This window comes from Sceloporus occidentalis, unplaced genomic scaffold (genome assembly GCF_023333645.1).
Source record: "Sceloporus occidentalis isolate IW3139 unplaced genomic scaffold, rSceOcc1.0.p SCAF_299, whole genome shotgun sequence".
NCBI classification, from domain to species: Eukaryota; Metazoa; Chordata; class Lepidosauria; order Squamata; family Phrynosomatidae; genus Sceloporus; species Sceloporus occidentalis.
Window position 1 is genome coordinate 643,944 of NW_028317279.1, and position 17,696 is coordinate 661,639.

The 17,696-nt window shown below is 38.4% G+C and overlaps 1 protein-coding gene across 1 annotated transcript in view; it reads left to right on the forward strand.

Moving 5' to 3' along the window:
• The window catches only part of LOC149275153 (E3 ubiquitin-protein ligase RBX1-like), a 61,801-nt gene that overhangs the window by 41,251 nt on the left and 2,854 nt on the right, over window positions 1-17,696 (forward strand). The window contains exon 3 of the mRNA XM_089504942.1: window positions 1,964-2,034. Within this exon, the coding sequence (XP_089361068.1) occupies window positions 1,964-2,034 (71 nt within the window). The remainder of the gene's footprint in view (window positions 1-1,963; window positions 2,035-17,696) is intronic.

The window sequence follows — 17,696 nt, forward strand, 5'->3', positions numbered from 1 at the left end:
CACCTTTTGAGTCGGTTTCCCCTCTCACATTAATACCGTATTTGCTCGATAATAAGACGACCCCCCCCAAAATCTGAATATTCATGAAAAAAGAAAAAGCCTTAATATAAGACGACCCTATAGGAAAAAAGTTTTACCAGTAAATGTTAATTTATGTAAACTATGTGAACAATTGTTTTAGTAAAAGCTATGATTGAGAAAAATATTTGTTTTTATTTCCTTTTTTTCAACCTGCCCCCGAGTTATGCACATCTGCCCCAGGCTTGCTACTCTGCCCCAGAAATGCCTTGTGCCCCATGATATGCCTTTTAACCCTCTAAATGCCACTGTGCCCATTGATACACCTTTTAACACTCTATATGCCACTGTGCCCCATGATATGCCTTTTGACCCCCTATGTGCCACTCTGTCTCCAGAAATGCCTTATACCCCTATATGCCACTCTGGCATTTAGGGGGTTAAAAGGCATATTATGGGGCAGAGTGGCAAATGGGGGGGGTATAGGGCATTTCAGGAGGCAGAGTGCCGTATAGAGGGTTAAAAGGCATTTCTGGAGGCAGAGTGGCATTAAGGGTTAAAAGGCATTTCACAGAGCGCTCTGCCTCCAGAAATGCCTTATGCTCCCCATTTAACACTCCCGCCTCCTCCAAACTTACCGGTGCTTCTGAGTCCCCCGGTGCTTAGTCCGGGCAGCGTGTAGAGCTCTACGCGATTCACGTAGACAACTTCCGATCTACGCGAATCGCGTAGAGCTCTGTGAAGGGGGGGCATAACACAGGAGGATCCAGGTCCCCTGCATCTGTCCACGCTGCCCAGACTAAGTACCGGGAGACTCAGAAGCACCGTTAAGTTGGGAGGGGGGGGGCATACACCGGAGGATCCAGGGGATCTGGATCTTAGTCTCATAGACAGACCTATTTGAGGTCTGATTATAAGACGACCCCGATTAGAAGACGAGGGGTATTTTTCAGAGCATTTGCTCTGGAAAAAACCTTGTGTTAAAATCGAGCAAATACGGTAAATAGAAAGCAAATTACAAGCATGGTTGACATGATACATTTTTGTTAGCAGATACTGTAGCCATGGGTGTCCCTAGCTCTGTGCAGTTATGGGTAAATGGTAATCTTGGTAAAGACCTTTTGTGACAATCCTGTTTTGTACGCATATGTGACGCTTTTCTGTATCTGTTTCATTTTTATGAACGAATGCTAATAAACAGACTTAAATAAAATAAAAATAAAAAACTGAGCCCTGTAGTCAAATCCTTAACCCATTCTGTGCCAAGCCCATGCAGTGTCTTATTGTCTTCAGCAACCTGACCTTGAAAGCATTCTTCTACAGCATTGGATTCACGCTTGCCTAAAACTTTTGCACTGTGCTCTGTCCGTGTATGTGTGTATATGTGTATATGTGTATATATATATATAATATAAATTTTAGTGTCCATTGCTTCAGCCAAAATACCTTAAGTCTTTTTGGTTGGGATACTGTATCTTTCATGCAGACATTTCTTTGCTTCATTAAAACATGATATTGTCATCCATTTTTTTTGTCATAGTTATGGTTGGATTGTATAAGGTGATTGCCTTGTAGCAGTGTAGTGATTTTCTTTAATACATTCCCGTGATCTATAGGCGATTCCCACCAGAACACTGAGCTACCGCTTTTCTGGGATCAGGGTCCTTAATGGCAGCCTGTTTAATTGTTTGGCGGTACATTTTTGGTCCATGTTTACGCAACACCCCTAGGTAGATGAGGCGGAGTAATTACTGGATTTGAAGAGGACTTTTCATTGTAGGAATTGCATGTTATCTGCAGTAGGATCAGCAGATTAACCTATTGTTGGGCTGCCACATGAATTAAGGGTACTGGTATTTTCCTGAATGACTGACTTTACAATCCGCCTTTACTCTACTAAATATACGTGCTTAATGCAACCTTTTCTACCTTCTGTATTTCGCAGGCATAGAATGTCAAGCAAACCAGGCTTCAGCTACGTCAGAGGAATGTACTGTAGCATGGGGAGTATGTAATGTAAGTTGTACGTAGCTTTTCCTTTTTGAGAACTCATACTTGACAACATAGTGACAAAACTTTGGCGAATACAGTAAGTGGTTAGGGCATTTGGGAAGTAACACTCAAATGTAGATTACAGAGTTGTATACTCTAATGAGAAATGTACTTAACCTATACCACAGCTTCCACTATATGAATTGCTAATTTATTTGCTCTTATATACACCATAGGAATTGCTTACTTATTTCCTTGAAAATCGGTAGAATGCACAGACCAAAATTCAGTATGTCCCAACAAAAGAGGTTCATAATGCCTACAATGAATACCTGGTTTCAAATAAGAGGAAATAAATCTAACTAAATGGGCATGATTTTAGGTATATATTGTAATGAATCGGAGCACATGATCAAATTTAAGTATTCAAAATATTCTCGCAAATCTGTAATCTAGTAAAATATCTCAATTGGTCCAGAATAAACATCAAATACATAATACACAAAAAAGGTAAATCTCATAGATATGTTTATCAATGTCCAAAAGAGATTCATAAGTGTTCAATGTCCTCTTCTGGCAAGTTCCAAAAAAGTCATTTCTACTTCATTGATGTTGGTAGAGCATTAGCATCAAAATGGACTGATCCCGTCTCACACCCGCTTGTTCATGCGTCTGTCAGGCTGTGCATTTGTAATTCAGACTGCATGCTCAGACAACAGTCTCTCGAAGGCCCTTGCCAGAGTGCGCATCTTAGACTCTACTCCCACCACAAACATGCAGAAATGAATGCAACGCTAAACATGATGGGAAGCTCCACTACTTACACACTGCTCAGTTCTTGGGCCTCTGCTATTTTCCATCTACACTTCTTCCCTCGGAAAACATTTCTTCCTTTGGTTTCCAGTACCACCTATGTGCAGATGACACCCTACTCCATATTTCTGCTCCTGACCTTTCCCCCTAACTCGCCTCACTGACTATCAGGAATTGCATCATGGATGGCGTTACCTAAAGCTCAACATCTCTAAAACCGAACTCATGGTAATCCCGCCATCTGCTCTGTCCGCTTTTCCAGACATCTCTATTACTGTTGACAACTCCACTATCCAACCAACAGACCAGGTTCGCTGCCTTGGTGTCACACGACTCTGCTCTCTCCTTCATCCCTCACATTCAGTCCCTCACCAAATCCTGTCACCTCCGCCTAAAAAACATCTCACGAATCCGCCCTTTCCTCACGCAAGACACCACCAAGTTACTAATCCACTCCCTTGTGATATCCTGCCTGGATTATTGCAACTCCCTACTAACCGGTCTCCCCCTCTCCCGCCTTTAACTGCTTCAATCCATCCTCAACACTGCAGCTAGATACATTTTTCTCTGCCGCCGCTCCTCATCCACTATGTCAATGACTTCATTGGCTCCCCATACCCTTCAGAATCAAATTTAAACTTCTGACTCTGACCTATAGAGCCCTCTACAACTCGGCGCCACCTTACATCTCTATCCTCCTATCCAAATACACCCCTACCCGCCCTCTTCGCTCCGCCGACCTGCAGCTTTCTTCTACTGTTACCTCTTACCACGCCCGTATTCAGGATTTCACCCGTGCCACTCCCCTCCTGTGGAATTCCCTTCCCCGTTCCGTCAGACTTTCTGCCTCGTACGCGACTTTAAAAACCTTTCTGAAAACCCACTTGTTCAGCGAAGCGTACAACATTCCTTTACAGTGCTCCCAACCATCATCAAATGGCTTTGATTAGGAACAAACAGCTTCAACACATCACAACCAGATCAACTCATCCCCATCCAAAAAGCATTCCTCTCCTATTGTCTCACTCCCCTCAGCCACCGACTAGATTGTAAGCTCACAAGAGCAGGGCCCTCTTCTCCTTTGCACCAGTTTGTTATTGTATATGTTTATAAATTAATCCAATGAATGTAACAGCACTGCGGAGTCGGCTGGCGCTTTATAAATATAATGTAATGTAATGCTGTCCTTGTCAGAGCCACAATCCAGAGGGAGGCAAAGTGGGCTCTCTGGTAATCCTGCCTTTTGGGAAGAGCCAGGATATAATGTTTTTCAGCACTCAGTGAGGAGAGACTGACCTGGGTCAAGGCTAGGGCAGCACCCACGGTGAGCACACAGCTGCATTTCATGCTTATTGCCAGTCAGCTCCAGCACTGGCTTTCCAAACATTTCAATGGCAGCGTTTTTCCTGACACTGAAAACCCAGACGCTTATACCTACAAAAGGAGGTCAAGTTATCAGATAACACAAGTCAACATGGTATGGTAGAAAGCACTCTATTTTATGCTGGAGGATGAAATAGCATGTGTATGAAACAGTGCTGTTAGAAAAAAAATTCTTCCCGCTTTTTTTTCTTTGCTTATTTTTCACATTTAAATGTTTCAGATCAACTAATTTTAACCCCTTGATGACAACTGACATGCCTGGTACATCATGACTTTAAATCGCTTTCTTCCCCCAAATGGTGTTTGCTGTAATGCTTCGATGTTGAGCAGTGTTAATTTTGACGGGAAATTTCGATTTAGTTTTAGTCAGTCTTTTGACTGAAATGCTGTAACGGGTTCACTAAGAGCTGTAGTCACTTCCAGAGATCCCCCAGATGTATCCTCCTGTTGTCCCCGAAATTGCTACCAGTCAGCATGCTTACATTGGAACCCTGCTATGTGTACCCAAAGTAGACACAACTACCTTGAATTGAGTACAGCAAGAATGAACATTTATCCACAGAACTGCATTAACATAGATTAACAGATACATGTATATAACCCGACCTTCAATTCCCCTGGCAGCAATCCTATTGATGGGATTATTCCTACCTGTGCCATCTTTGTTTGGCAGCCAGGCTGGAGCCATCTCTAAGTACCTTGGGGCCCTTTATGACAGGTCATTCTGTCACAAATGGCATTTTAGATTTAGTCGTATTTTAGTCATCTGAATTGTTTTAGTCAACAAAATCTCCAGCAGATTTTAATCAATTAAATCTAATGGGTTTAGTTAGTGTAATTATTTCCAAACTCATATACTCCAGGAGGTTCTGTGACATACCTGGTACGTCAGCCCAAAAAAATGTCTCCACAATCGTGGTGATCGCGGGGGCACTGCTGGTATATGATGTGGTAAATCAAATTGGCAAGATTTTGAGATTACTTGGTCACAAATGGCCTGCTGGCGATAGCCTTTTTTTTCCCCCCTTCCATGCATGCTTTGTATTTTTCATTGTCTTATATGAAAGTTAGTTGGATGATCTTAAACATTTGAGACATATATGCAAACAATAGAAGAAATCATGAAGCAGCAAATGTTTTCATGGCACTGTACATTCAGGTAACATTTTATATGCTGTCTTACTTATAGCTTTATTTAAACTGAATTTTTGCTTTCTCACGCAAGTTGTTGGAGTATGTTTTTATTAATGTTGAGATGACTCATATGAAGGGCAGCCCAAAGAAAACTGTTTCCAAAATAATCCTATGTTAAAGGGACCCAAGGAGCTTCCTAAACATACGGTACAAAACTACCTTGTAAATAAATTTGAAGAAAGGTTACTTGCCTGAGGTAAGTACAGCTGCCAGCCGCCTCTTCTGTCCATTGATAATTGCCACTGCTCAAAGCGGCCAATCCGTATTCTTAAAGTTCTCCATTAGGGATTCAAACAAACGGGAACGATTTATTTGCATGCACGCAGGAGTCTAAAACAGGCCCATACCCCGGGCCGGCCCTACCATGGACAAGAGTGGGGCACTTTTGAAGAGTGGGGCACTTTGCCGCCCCAAACACATACATATATATATATATATATATATATATATATATATATATATATATATATATATATAAATATAGCTGCAACTAACGATTATTTTAATAATCGATTAGTTGGCCGATTATTTTTTCGATTAATCGGATAAAAAAAAAAAATATGCAAATTTCGTTTATTTAAAATAATTTAATGAACTGGATGTTAAAAAACTTAAAATTTACATTAACATTCTTATTTTGTTATGATGTAATAAAAAAACAATATTTTCAAAGTACAAAAACCCAAACACAATATTTATGAAACAAAATAACCCCAAACATTCTGAAAAGAGGTGGACTATTACTGTTCAAGAAACTTTGCACCCAGCCCTGGCACTTTGCACCCAGCCCTGGCACTTTGCACCCAGCCCTGGCACTTTGCACCCAGCACTTTGCACCCAGCACTTTGCACCCAGCACTTTGCACCCAGCCCTGGCACTTTGCACCCAGCACCTTGCACTGTGCCCCTGCACCCAGTCTCCAACTCTGCCCTGCACCCAGCCCTGCCCCCACACTCACACCCTGCCCCCACACTCACACCCTGCCCCCACAATCACACCCTGCCCCCACAATCACACCCTGCCCTGCATCCCCACCCCCACTCTGCCCTGCACCCAGTCTCCTGCCCTGCCCCCACACTCACACCCTGCCCTGCACTCAGTCTCCTACCCTGGCCTGCCCCCCCACCCTGCCCTGCATCCCCTGAAACCCCACCCCCGCGAATCGCTCTGTGCGAACGGAGCCACTCGCACAGAGCGGTTCGCACAGACATGAAGAATACTTACCTCCGGAACGCGTCACATCCGTCACGCAACTAAAAGAAGGCGGAGAGTGCAGAGCGTGTAGCGGAAGAGGGGAACGCTCGCGGAGGTAAGTAAAAGGAGCCGAGTGCTCCAACAACGAATCGATTAATCGATAATGGAAATCGTCGACAACGATTTCCGTTATCGATTATCGATTTTATCGATTCGTTTCAGCTATATATATATATATATATATATATATATATATATATATATATATATATATATAATTTTTCTTTTTTTTTGCAGAGGAGAGAGGGGTATTAGCTTACCCGCTCGGCACCCCTCTCTCCTCTGAGAGCCCTCTAGCTCGGTCTCGGTGCTGGCTTGTAATGCTGAGCGCCAGGAAAATGACGTAGTTTCCGTGGCTCAGCAGTAAAGCAGCGCACACCGTGGCAGAGCAGGGAGACTTGCCTCAGGACTGCTGCAAGGTAAGTGCAAAGGGGAGGGGAATTGGGTAGATAATAGGGAGGGAGGGAGAGGAAGGGTAGATAATGACCCGGGGGGGGGGCGGCGGCGGCATTTTAAACCGCCCCAGGCGACATTGTCTTGTGCCGGCCCTGCCCACACCATTCACCAAGCCAGCACTGGAGCACACTGGCAGTATGTCGCATGCATCGCTTAAGCATTACCTGTGCAGAAAATAGTGTGAGTGCAGGGGACTGGCAAATACATGCGCATATATATATATATATATATATATATATATATATATATATATATAAATATATATATATAATATGCAATTGATAAAATTATTGTATTTAACTTGCATTTGGAAAAGGAACACCACATCCATTCAATATGGCCTCTTGGCAGTGATATATACACTACAATGCTTATGGTAGCTGGAGTTTATCTGTAAGAGGCCCATGAATGATCCTAAAGGTAGACTGTGACCTGTAGTACAGCCAAACAAGTGTCTTTGTTCAGATCGAGGAACTCTAAATTCAGGACCACCTTCGTCTTCAGTACTCTTGTTGCATCCGGGACAGGACTATCCCTTTTGTTGCTGGATATTGTACAGTTAAGGCTGAAAGGCACCTGCCATACTACTTGTCCTCTACATTGGAGATTGAAGCAGGAGCCTTGTATGACAAGTACTTGTGTATTAAGAATCCTTTATTTCCTGTTGAAGCAATAACACCATCTTTTATGCAGAATGCCTACATTTGGGAAGTAGGAAGAGATAACAAGGCACAAATGCATGAATACCAGACAATATAACTTTTGATTAGGCCATTTAATATTCATATTCAAACCCCACCGTGAAGTCAGTGTCAAAATGTTTTTTCTTCTTGAGACAAAACATTTCTATGAGAATGGGAACCAGAGAATTTGACTTTGAATTTCCTGTAACATAATTTTGCCACTGGATTTAGTGAGATTGCCACATGTTTTTACTTTTATTTTTGTGCTGTTCTGTAATTGTTTTTACCTTCTTCATTATATAGAAGCACTGACTTTTATTATTCCTGTCAAATATCAATTAATCGTAACAAAGATGTTCTGTATGCTGACAGTATGCCCTCCAGAATGATAGGAAACAACAAGAGGGTGTTAAACAGGGCTTGGGCAGTAAGAATGGGTTATATAACTGACCTTTAAATATGAGGTGGTTTTTGGACATGGGATTACACACTCCCTTGCCACTAGATGGATGCTCTATTAGAGACAAAGGAAAGTTATTCCTATAAGAATGCCAATTGAGGACAAAAGACTTTGAATTCTCTTATTTTCGCAAGGCTCTAACACCTGGAGAGTCGCAAGGGTTGTTTTACTTAGGTGTGGTTTTCTGTGTTTAACCCTTGTTTGTTTTTATTTTCTTTTGGAGGGGTTTTTTGTATTCGTCTTCGATGTCTGTCTTAAAAATATGTTTTAATATTTAATATGAGTCTTTTCCATTTAATTGTGAACTCTCAGCTTAGGTAGGTAGCCGATATTGGTAACCGTGGAAAATATGCGCAAAGGTTGTGTAAAAAAAACAAACAAACAAAAAAAACACCTTTTGTTGAAAAGATCAAAATGCAAAACTATTCATGGATACCAAAATAATTGCATGCGCAAGTACTGGCACTTGTATTAATTCATATGGGAAAAACTATTTGAGGTATCTTACCATTGATTTCTTGCTTCACAGAGGGTTAAGTATTGGGTAACACATGCCAGATTTCAGAGAGACCCCCAAAACTACAAACAGATGTCTCCTGCACCACTGTTTGGAAAAGTTTCAAGAACAAAAAGCTTCTACTTTTATCTGAAAACGCAACTGTCTTCGGTTTTCCAGATGCTACTGGAACTTAAAATGGGTTTGGGTTCTATGGTCAGATTAAACCAAAATAGTTTTTTGGCAATAACTACTCGAAGGGGGTTTGGCACAAACGCATAGGTACCTCATGGTCACAGTTAAATATATAAATTTGTTTCGTTAATTCCGTAAGAAGTTCTGAATGAGTCCCTCCTAAGCGCTGCCGAAACATTGTCCATTTTTTTTTTTTTACTTTTTTTTTTAGACTAGGTTATTCATAAGATATCTCCTAGTCATAATTATCAATGAAAATAGGGAGAAGAAAAAAAACAAACAAACATAGAAAGAGTCAGAAAAGAAATTGAAATAATAATTAAATAATTATAATAAATTAAATTAACAAAAGATGAGGTTTACTCCCATTCATACTGGACATTCTCATCATTCATTCCATAGGCATTTCCATTCATATGTAGTTTATACTCTTTCAGATTTCGTTTATTTCAGGAGGTACTAAGTTAGAATATTTTAACAGCCATGGTCTCCAAACTTTATGAAATTTGTATAATTTGTATTGCGCTTGATAGTATCCGCGTTCCATTAAACATTGATAGTTAATTTGATTAATAACCTGTTGTATATTTATTTTGTAACCAATGTCTAGTAATTATTATTTTCAAAGCCAGCACACATTGGATAAACAGTGCTTTCTGATTATAGGAAAGATTAATCAAGTTCAGATGTAACAGGGCTTTATCTGGGGTGGGAATTATATGACAATTTAATACTCCCGATATGAACTTAAATAACTCAAACCAGATTTTCTGGAGGTCATTACAATACCACCAGATATGCATATATGTGCCTTTTTCTTGTTCACACCTCCAGCACGTAGATACTACATTGACATTAAATTTCGCTAATTTCTCAGGTATCATATACCATCTTAAACTAACCTTATATTGGAGCTCTATCATATTTAAACAGTGTGAGTATTTGCTGACTTCCACTAAACTGCTTATCCACTCTTTTTGTTCTATATGAAGTCTCAAATCCTGTTTCCAGGTTTTTAAGGCAGAGCTTTCAGTTGGCAATTCTAATTCTTCTAATAAAAGGTACCACTTTCTCATACATTTTAAAATTAGCTCACGAGAGAACATATCATTTATCTTTTGATTTATTAACGTTTCTTCACTATCATATAGATGGAACTTTAAATAATGGTTAATTCTACATACATTAAAAGATTCTGATTTATCCAAATCAAAATCTTCCGATAATCGGAAGAAAGGATTTAGTTTTTTTAATGTATAGATATCTTCAATTCTCTTACTTCTAAAATTATTCCATTTCCTAAGACTTAATTGAGGGATGTTATTTTGAAGGATTTCTAAGGGCGCTGTTACAATTATTTTATTATGACATCCTATTCGTTGTTTAAAAGCAAGCCAAAACTCAATTGCACTTTTTAAAGATATCGGAAGCGTGTTTATAATTGATTTCATTCTATCATGTTGTTTCCATAAAATACATTCTAAATTGTTCATTCCCAACAGTTCTTGTTCAACCATGAACCAATCTTCATTTACACTATTTTTATATTGTAACTTTAATAGGTGCATTAAAATGCTCGCCTGTGCATATCTTTCGAGGCAGGGGACATTCAACCCTCCTTTATTTTTGCTTGTATACAAAACTTTTTTGAGATTCTAGGTCTCTTATCTGCCCATATAAATTTTTCAGCATTTTTTTAAAAAATTTGGATCCATGAGTTAGGGAGTTTAATCGGTATCATTCGTAATAGATAAAACCATTTAGGGATTATATATGCTCTTATCACATTCATTCTCCCCATCCATGAAATAAAGAGCCCTTTCCATTCTATCTGTTTTAGCATTTGATCTCGCAGCTTCCCAAAATTAATATCTATGATTTGTGTTATATTAAATGGGATGATAATTCCTAAGTATTCAAACTTTACTGTTTCCCATGAAAAATCATATTCTCCCTCTAGCCTTATTTTTATCTGTTCCGGGATATTCACTATGGCTGCTTGAGTCTTTTTTATATTTATTTTATAATTTGAGAGTTTACTGAATACTGAGATTTCCTCTATCAGTTTGCCTAACGAAACTATAGGGTTATACATTGATATTAAAACATTGTCTGCATACAAACTGATCTTATTTTCGATGTCCCCAATTTTTATACCTCTGATTTCCCCATTGTTTCTAATCCTGGATGCCAAAGGTTCAATAATAAGGATATATAAGAGAGGTGAAAGGGGGCATCCCTGTCTAGTTCCATTATAAACATTAATCCACTTTGAACTAAAGCCCTGTCCCACAACTTTAGCAATCGGATTTGAATATAATGATAATACTGAATCAATAAACCCCGTCTTTAAACCATATGCATATAGCGTCTCTTCAAGAAAAAGCCAATTAACCCTATCGAATGCTTTCTCCGCATCCAGGGCCAGAAACAGCGAGGGAATCTTTTGTATAGAGACAAATTCCACTAAATCTATTATTTTCCGAACATTATCGTTTGATTGTCTTCCTTTTACGAATCCCGTTTGGTTACCATGTATTAACTGAGGGCAAATCAATTTTAGTCTATCTGCTAATATCATAGAATATATTTTTGTATCTATATTGATCAATGAGATCGGTCTATAATTTGCTGTATTTATTTCGTCTTTCCCTGTTTTCAGGATGGGGAGTATAATTGCTTCCAACATACCATTAGGAAATGTTTTATTTATACGTATCTCATTAAATACATTGGTTAAATATAGTAATATTTTCTTATCTATTTTTTTATAAAACAGAGCTGTATAGCCATCTGGGCCCGGTGCTTTATGTTGTTTTAATCTTTTAATTGCTCTACTTACTTCTGTCTCTGAAAAGGGAAGGTCCAATTGCTCTGCTTCATTCTCTGATATTTTTGGTAGCTTGGACTCTATTAAATATTTTCTAATTTTATCTCTATCTTGATTTTGGGAAGGTATGTTATATAAATTAGAATAAAAATCCCCCAAAACCTGCCCTATATCTTCGGGGCTATACGCATATTTATCTCCCTTTATAACTTTATAAATTCTAGTTTTCCCTTTCCTTTTTTTTAATTGGTTTGTAAGGAGTTTTTCTGCTCTATTACCTGTATAATAAAATTTTAGTTTCATTTTAATCACATTATAATTTGCTATACTTATAAGTCTATCCTCAATCTCTTTCTTTATATTAATCATATTTAAAATATCTTGATCGTTTAGATTTTCTCTACTTTTTTTTTTGTGTTATATAAAGAAACATACAAATCAGCTAATTTTTTGTTTCCTCTTGTTCTTGAAGATACATCTCTCTTAATTAGGTAACCCCTCATAACACATTTATAAGCTGCCCACACATTTCCTAGGCTAGTTTCATTAGTGAGGTTTTCTTGGAAAAATTGAGATGTCTGTTGGTTAATGTATTCTAAATCCTCTTTATTAGTTAAAAAAGAATCCTTTAATCTCCATGACTGAAAACTCTGTTTATATTTTTTACTAATTTCAAGACAAACAGGGTCATGATCTGACCATGCTACATTCCCAATCGATATTTTTTTACATTCTTTTATTGAATTGGCCTTAGTTAGTATTAAATCAATACGTGTGAATACTTTGTCTTTGTGAAAAATATGTATATTCTTTGTCTAGTGGTCTTAAAGTTCTCCAAATATCATATAGACCATTTTTCCCTAATGTTTCTTGGAAGACATTAGACATCCTATTCTGGTTACATCTATTTAATTTTCTACTGCTTGTACTATCCCATTCATAGTCTATCACACAGTTGAAGTCTCCTAAACATATAAAAGTTCCTTGAATAAATTTCTGAATTTCATTCAGTGTTTTGTTTAAGAAATGTATCTGTTTAGTGTTGGGAGCATAAATATTCAATATTGAAAATGTTTTATCATCTAATTTACATACTAAGAAGGCATATCTAGCGTATAAATCTTTTTGTTTATACATAATCTCTAATATTATTAGATATTAAGATTGCTACCCCACGTTTTTGTTTTTTTTGGTAACGATGAATATTCTGCTACCATATATTTCTTATTATTCAGTCTATGTATATCACTGTTCTTTAAATGGGTTTCCTGTATGCAGCACACATCTATATGTTCCTTCTTTATATAATCATATAAAGAAAATCTTTTATGTGGAAGATTAAGGCCTTGTACATTCAACGAAGTAATTTTAATCCAGTCTTCCCTTTTTCTTAACATCATGATATATCAAACGAAATCCCCCTTTTTGAAAATGCCATATTCCACTCTTTCTCAAACCATGCTCTCTTACTTACCATCCAAAATTAATTCATACTATTCTTGCTAAAACCCATTTATACAACGGACTAAGTACTTAATACAAAAAACGGAAATAAACCCAAAAACTTTCCGGGGTTCAAGTACGTCCTCAACTATTAAGGCGAGACGCAAAGTCATTATATTCTATACCATCTGCTGGGGGGCAGGGAAGAGAGAGGAAAAAAAACAAAAAAAAAAACACACAATGCATCAATATATATATATAATCTGTCTTTCAATATTGCTATTACGCCTCTTATATTGAACATATATCTTCATAATGTAAAAATATATCAGCTTAAGAATCATCATTTCAGATATCCCTATATCATACTAGATAGTTACATCACGCTTCCATATATCCAATAGAATTAAAAAAAAAAAAAAAATAGAGATAAGAAAAAGTACTACGATAAATACTATCTTATAACTTTCAATGTTCTCATTATACCTCTTATGCTAAACATATACCTTACTATTATAATTATCCAGACGTGTCAACTTCAAAATCATCCTTATAGCTATCCGTATATCATACTAGATAATTACTTCCCGCTTCAGATATCAAATAGTGTTAAAAAATAAATAAAAGACAATAGGAAAACATACTACGATAAGTGGTATCTTATAGCTTTCAATATTCACATTATACCTCTTATGCTAAACATATATCTTACTAGTGTATTTAGTTATCCATATATGTCATCTTCAAAATCCTCATTTCAAATATCCGTGTATCATCCTAGTTAATTATTTCCAAATATCAAATAGTGTTATATAAAAGAATAGAAAAGAAAGAATAAAATAAAAAAATGCTACAGTGAATATTTATACCTCTTATATTAACCCCTTAACTTACTAATATAATTACTTATCTAGATATGTCATCTTCTCAATCATAGTTTCGGACATCCGTGAATCATACTCGGTATTTACTTCTCACTTCTAAATGTCAAATAGTGTTAGGGGAAAAAAGTGCTACAATAAGTGTTATTTCATATCTTTCAGTGTTCACATTATACCTCTTATACTAAACATATATCTTACTAGCGTAGTTAATTATCCAAATATGTCATCTCCAAAATCAGCATTTCCAATATCTCAATAACATACTAATCTATTACATTTCCATGGAAGAAGAGAAAAAAAAACAAAAAAAAAAACATTAACCTAAATAATAAAATATTACCCTCCCAGCCTCTATTAAATTGCTACCCTATCATGAATCTTTCATATGATTATCCTGTAACCATTGCTTAGCCTCATCCACGGAAGACATTTTTACTACTTGCTTTCCCATTCTGATAATCAGTTTTACTGGGAATCCCCAGTTGTAATTAATATTACGATCTCTAAGAGTTTTGGTTACTTCTCTAAATTCCATTCTTTTTTGCCTAGTATATGAAGAGAGATCCTGAAAAAACAATAAATTTTGAAATTTGTCCTTTTTTGACACATAGTTCCTTGATGCTTTAAGAACTTTTTGACGCAACAAAAAAGATGAAAAACGTATAATTATATCTCGTGGTATCGCTTCTGCTATATTCTTTGGCTTAGTTGTCCTGTGTACTCGCTCTATTTCTTCTTCTGTTTCTCCTCCTCGGATGTCCATGTCTTTAAATAGCTCTTTCAGATATCCTCTAATATGTTCCTGTTTTATATCCTCTGGTATACCTCGGATTCTTAGATTTTTCCTACGAGATCTATCTTCTGTATCTACTAATCTTTGCTCGAGGTGTTTGATCGTATCCTCTTTACAGTTGAGTTCCTCTTTAATAGTTTTAATCTCGTATTCCATCTTTTGTTCGTTTAGTTTTAAGCAATCATCCATTTTTTTATGTTCCTCTTTCCACTCATTATGTAACTTCAAAATCTCTTCTTTAAAAAGGTTAAGCTGCGAGTCCATACATTGCTGAAGATACTCTTTAGTAATCATTTGTGTTTGTTGTACGCCCGGGCTTAATGATGGTCTTCCATGTTCTTCAATTGTAATATCAGATAAGCATAGTGATTCCTCTAACTTTTTTGAGCTTTGAGGTGAAAATAAAGCTGTAATCTTTTTAACTCTTTTTAACTCTTTTCTCTTTTTTTATATTTAGATTCCTCTTTTTTCGTCGCCATAATGATAACTCTTCTTCTTCTTTCTTTGCGCAGATCGAAATCTTATCTTACTAATCAGGAATCCTGAATAATATGGTCCAGCGATTTTTATTTTTTTTTTATATTTTTTTTTTTCTCTACTTTTTCCAACTTGCGTCAAAATTATGTCAATTCATTTTATGGAAAAATAGATTGTAAATAAATAATATAAATTTATGATAAATTCATATATTAAATATATATCAGTAATCAAATGGATCCTCTTATTTAAGCAGAAAGTTCCAATTCATTAGTATAGATATTTAGCAACATCAAGTATGGCACTAAAAGCTTGCTTGAATACTTCCCTTGAGATGTCTGTAGTTTCTGTACGTCAGAATAATCTTTTCATCTTTTATTCCCACTGTGTATCTCCGTGTTTGTCTTGTCTTATTCTCCGCTCTTCTTACCGCTCGCCTGCTTTCTCTTATTTTATTACGCCGTCTCTTAGCTCCCCGGCCTTTCTCAGCCTTCCACGTTCCGTCAATGGCCTCCTCCTCTTGTATATTTATTTTCGGCCTTTCGGCGTCCTCGTGCGATCTGCCTCGGGGCTGATATATGACGCAATTAGCCAGAGGCACCCGCTATGCAGGACCCCAGTAATAAGGCAGTGGTAGCAGTGGTGGCCGTGATCGTAATAACGGCAGCAGCGACGAAACGGCAGCGGGGATAGCACCAGCGGCAGTAACAGCGGACGTATCAGCAGCAGCTGTTTACCGGTACTCTTACGGAGCAGTGGTAAGGAACAATGGTGGCAGCGGTATCGGCGGCATCAGGCGTCTCGGTCATAGCGTAGCAGCTCCGGGCAGCACCAGCAGGTCCACGATAGGGAGCCTCATCGCTTCTTCCTTTGCCCTCGCCTAACGCGCTCCTCCTCCGTGCGCGTCCTACGTCATCACGTCCCTAGAAACCGTTGAACATTGTCCATTTTTTAACAGACACAAATTCCTTTGATCTTTGGCCAACCTCCTGATGGTGAACGAGCCCGCCATCAGTTCCAGGCGGGCTCGTTCACCGGAAGTTTGGTCTTTCTTCCGGAGACCAAATGCCATCGTAGAGGAAACTGCTGTCTAACCAATCAGGCTCGCATCTGACTCTAGAATAAAATATGGTTGATCTCCAAATATTGCTCGACCGTTCCCAGGCTTCCATGTGGTGGAGCCATTAACGGAGGTTCTGACTAACTTCCTCTGAAAGGTGCACTGGTTGATCGTAGGAAGGCAACCACCTGAGATGTTGAAATGACACTCTGCTACAAAGTGAAGTAGTGAGTGTACAGCCTGTATAACAGTGTACATTTGCTGTCCCCTCAAACACACAGCCATTAATGTCTAAACCTTGGCAACAAGAGTAAGTACACCCTTAAGTGAAAATGTCCAAATCGGGCCCAATTAGCCATTTCTCTTGCCCGTTGTCATGTGACTCGTTAGTGTTATGAGGTCGCAGGTGTGTTAAATTATCGCTCTCGCACTCTCTCATAATGGTCACTGGAAGTTCAACATGGCACCTCCGCAAGGTCTCTAACATCCACCAGCTCCGTGATGTCGTCATGGAGGAATGGAAGAGGACTCCAGTGGCAACCTGTGAATCTCTGGTGAACTCCATGCCCAAGAGGGTTAAGGCAGTACCGGTAAATAATGATGGCCACACAAAATATTGACAATTTTTGGCCAATTTGGACATTTCCACATAGGGGTGTACTCACTTTTGTTGCCAAAGTTTAGACATTAATGGCTGTGTTGCTTTCAAATTTACACTGTTATACAGGCTATACACTGACTACTTTACATTGTAGCAGAGTCTCATCCTTTCTTGCTCACCTTACCACAGAAAACATCACAGGTCCCGCACTGCCAAGTTTCTCACTACCATTAAACCACAGCTCTCATCCCCATTATTTTCCTGTGCCCTATGGACTGCTTGCTCAGTCTGTAACAAACTCACAGCCGTCCACGACCTATTTGTTACAAACTCTTTCAACCTCCTAGCTATTACTTAAACCTGGCTTTCCTCCTCTGACACTGCTTTCATTGCTGCTCTCACATATGGCAGCCTCCACTTTATCCACACTCCTAGGCCAGGAGAGACACCTGGGGGAGGTGTTGGAATCCTGCTCTCCCCCTCCAGTTCCTATTAACACCTGCCGTCTCTGTCATTCTCCTCCTCTGATGTTCACTCCATACGCCTGTTTTCCCTCAGAGTGGCAGTCATATATCGCCCTTGTGGACCTACCTCACAGTTCCTGGACAACTTTGCCACCTGGCTGTCCTGCTTTCTCTTTCCAAACATCCCAACCATAATCGTC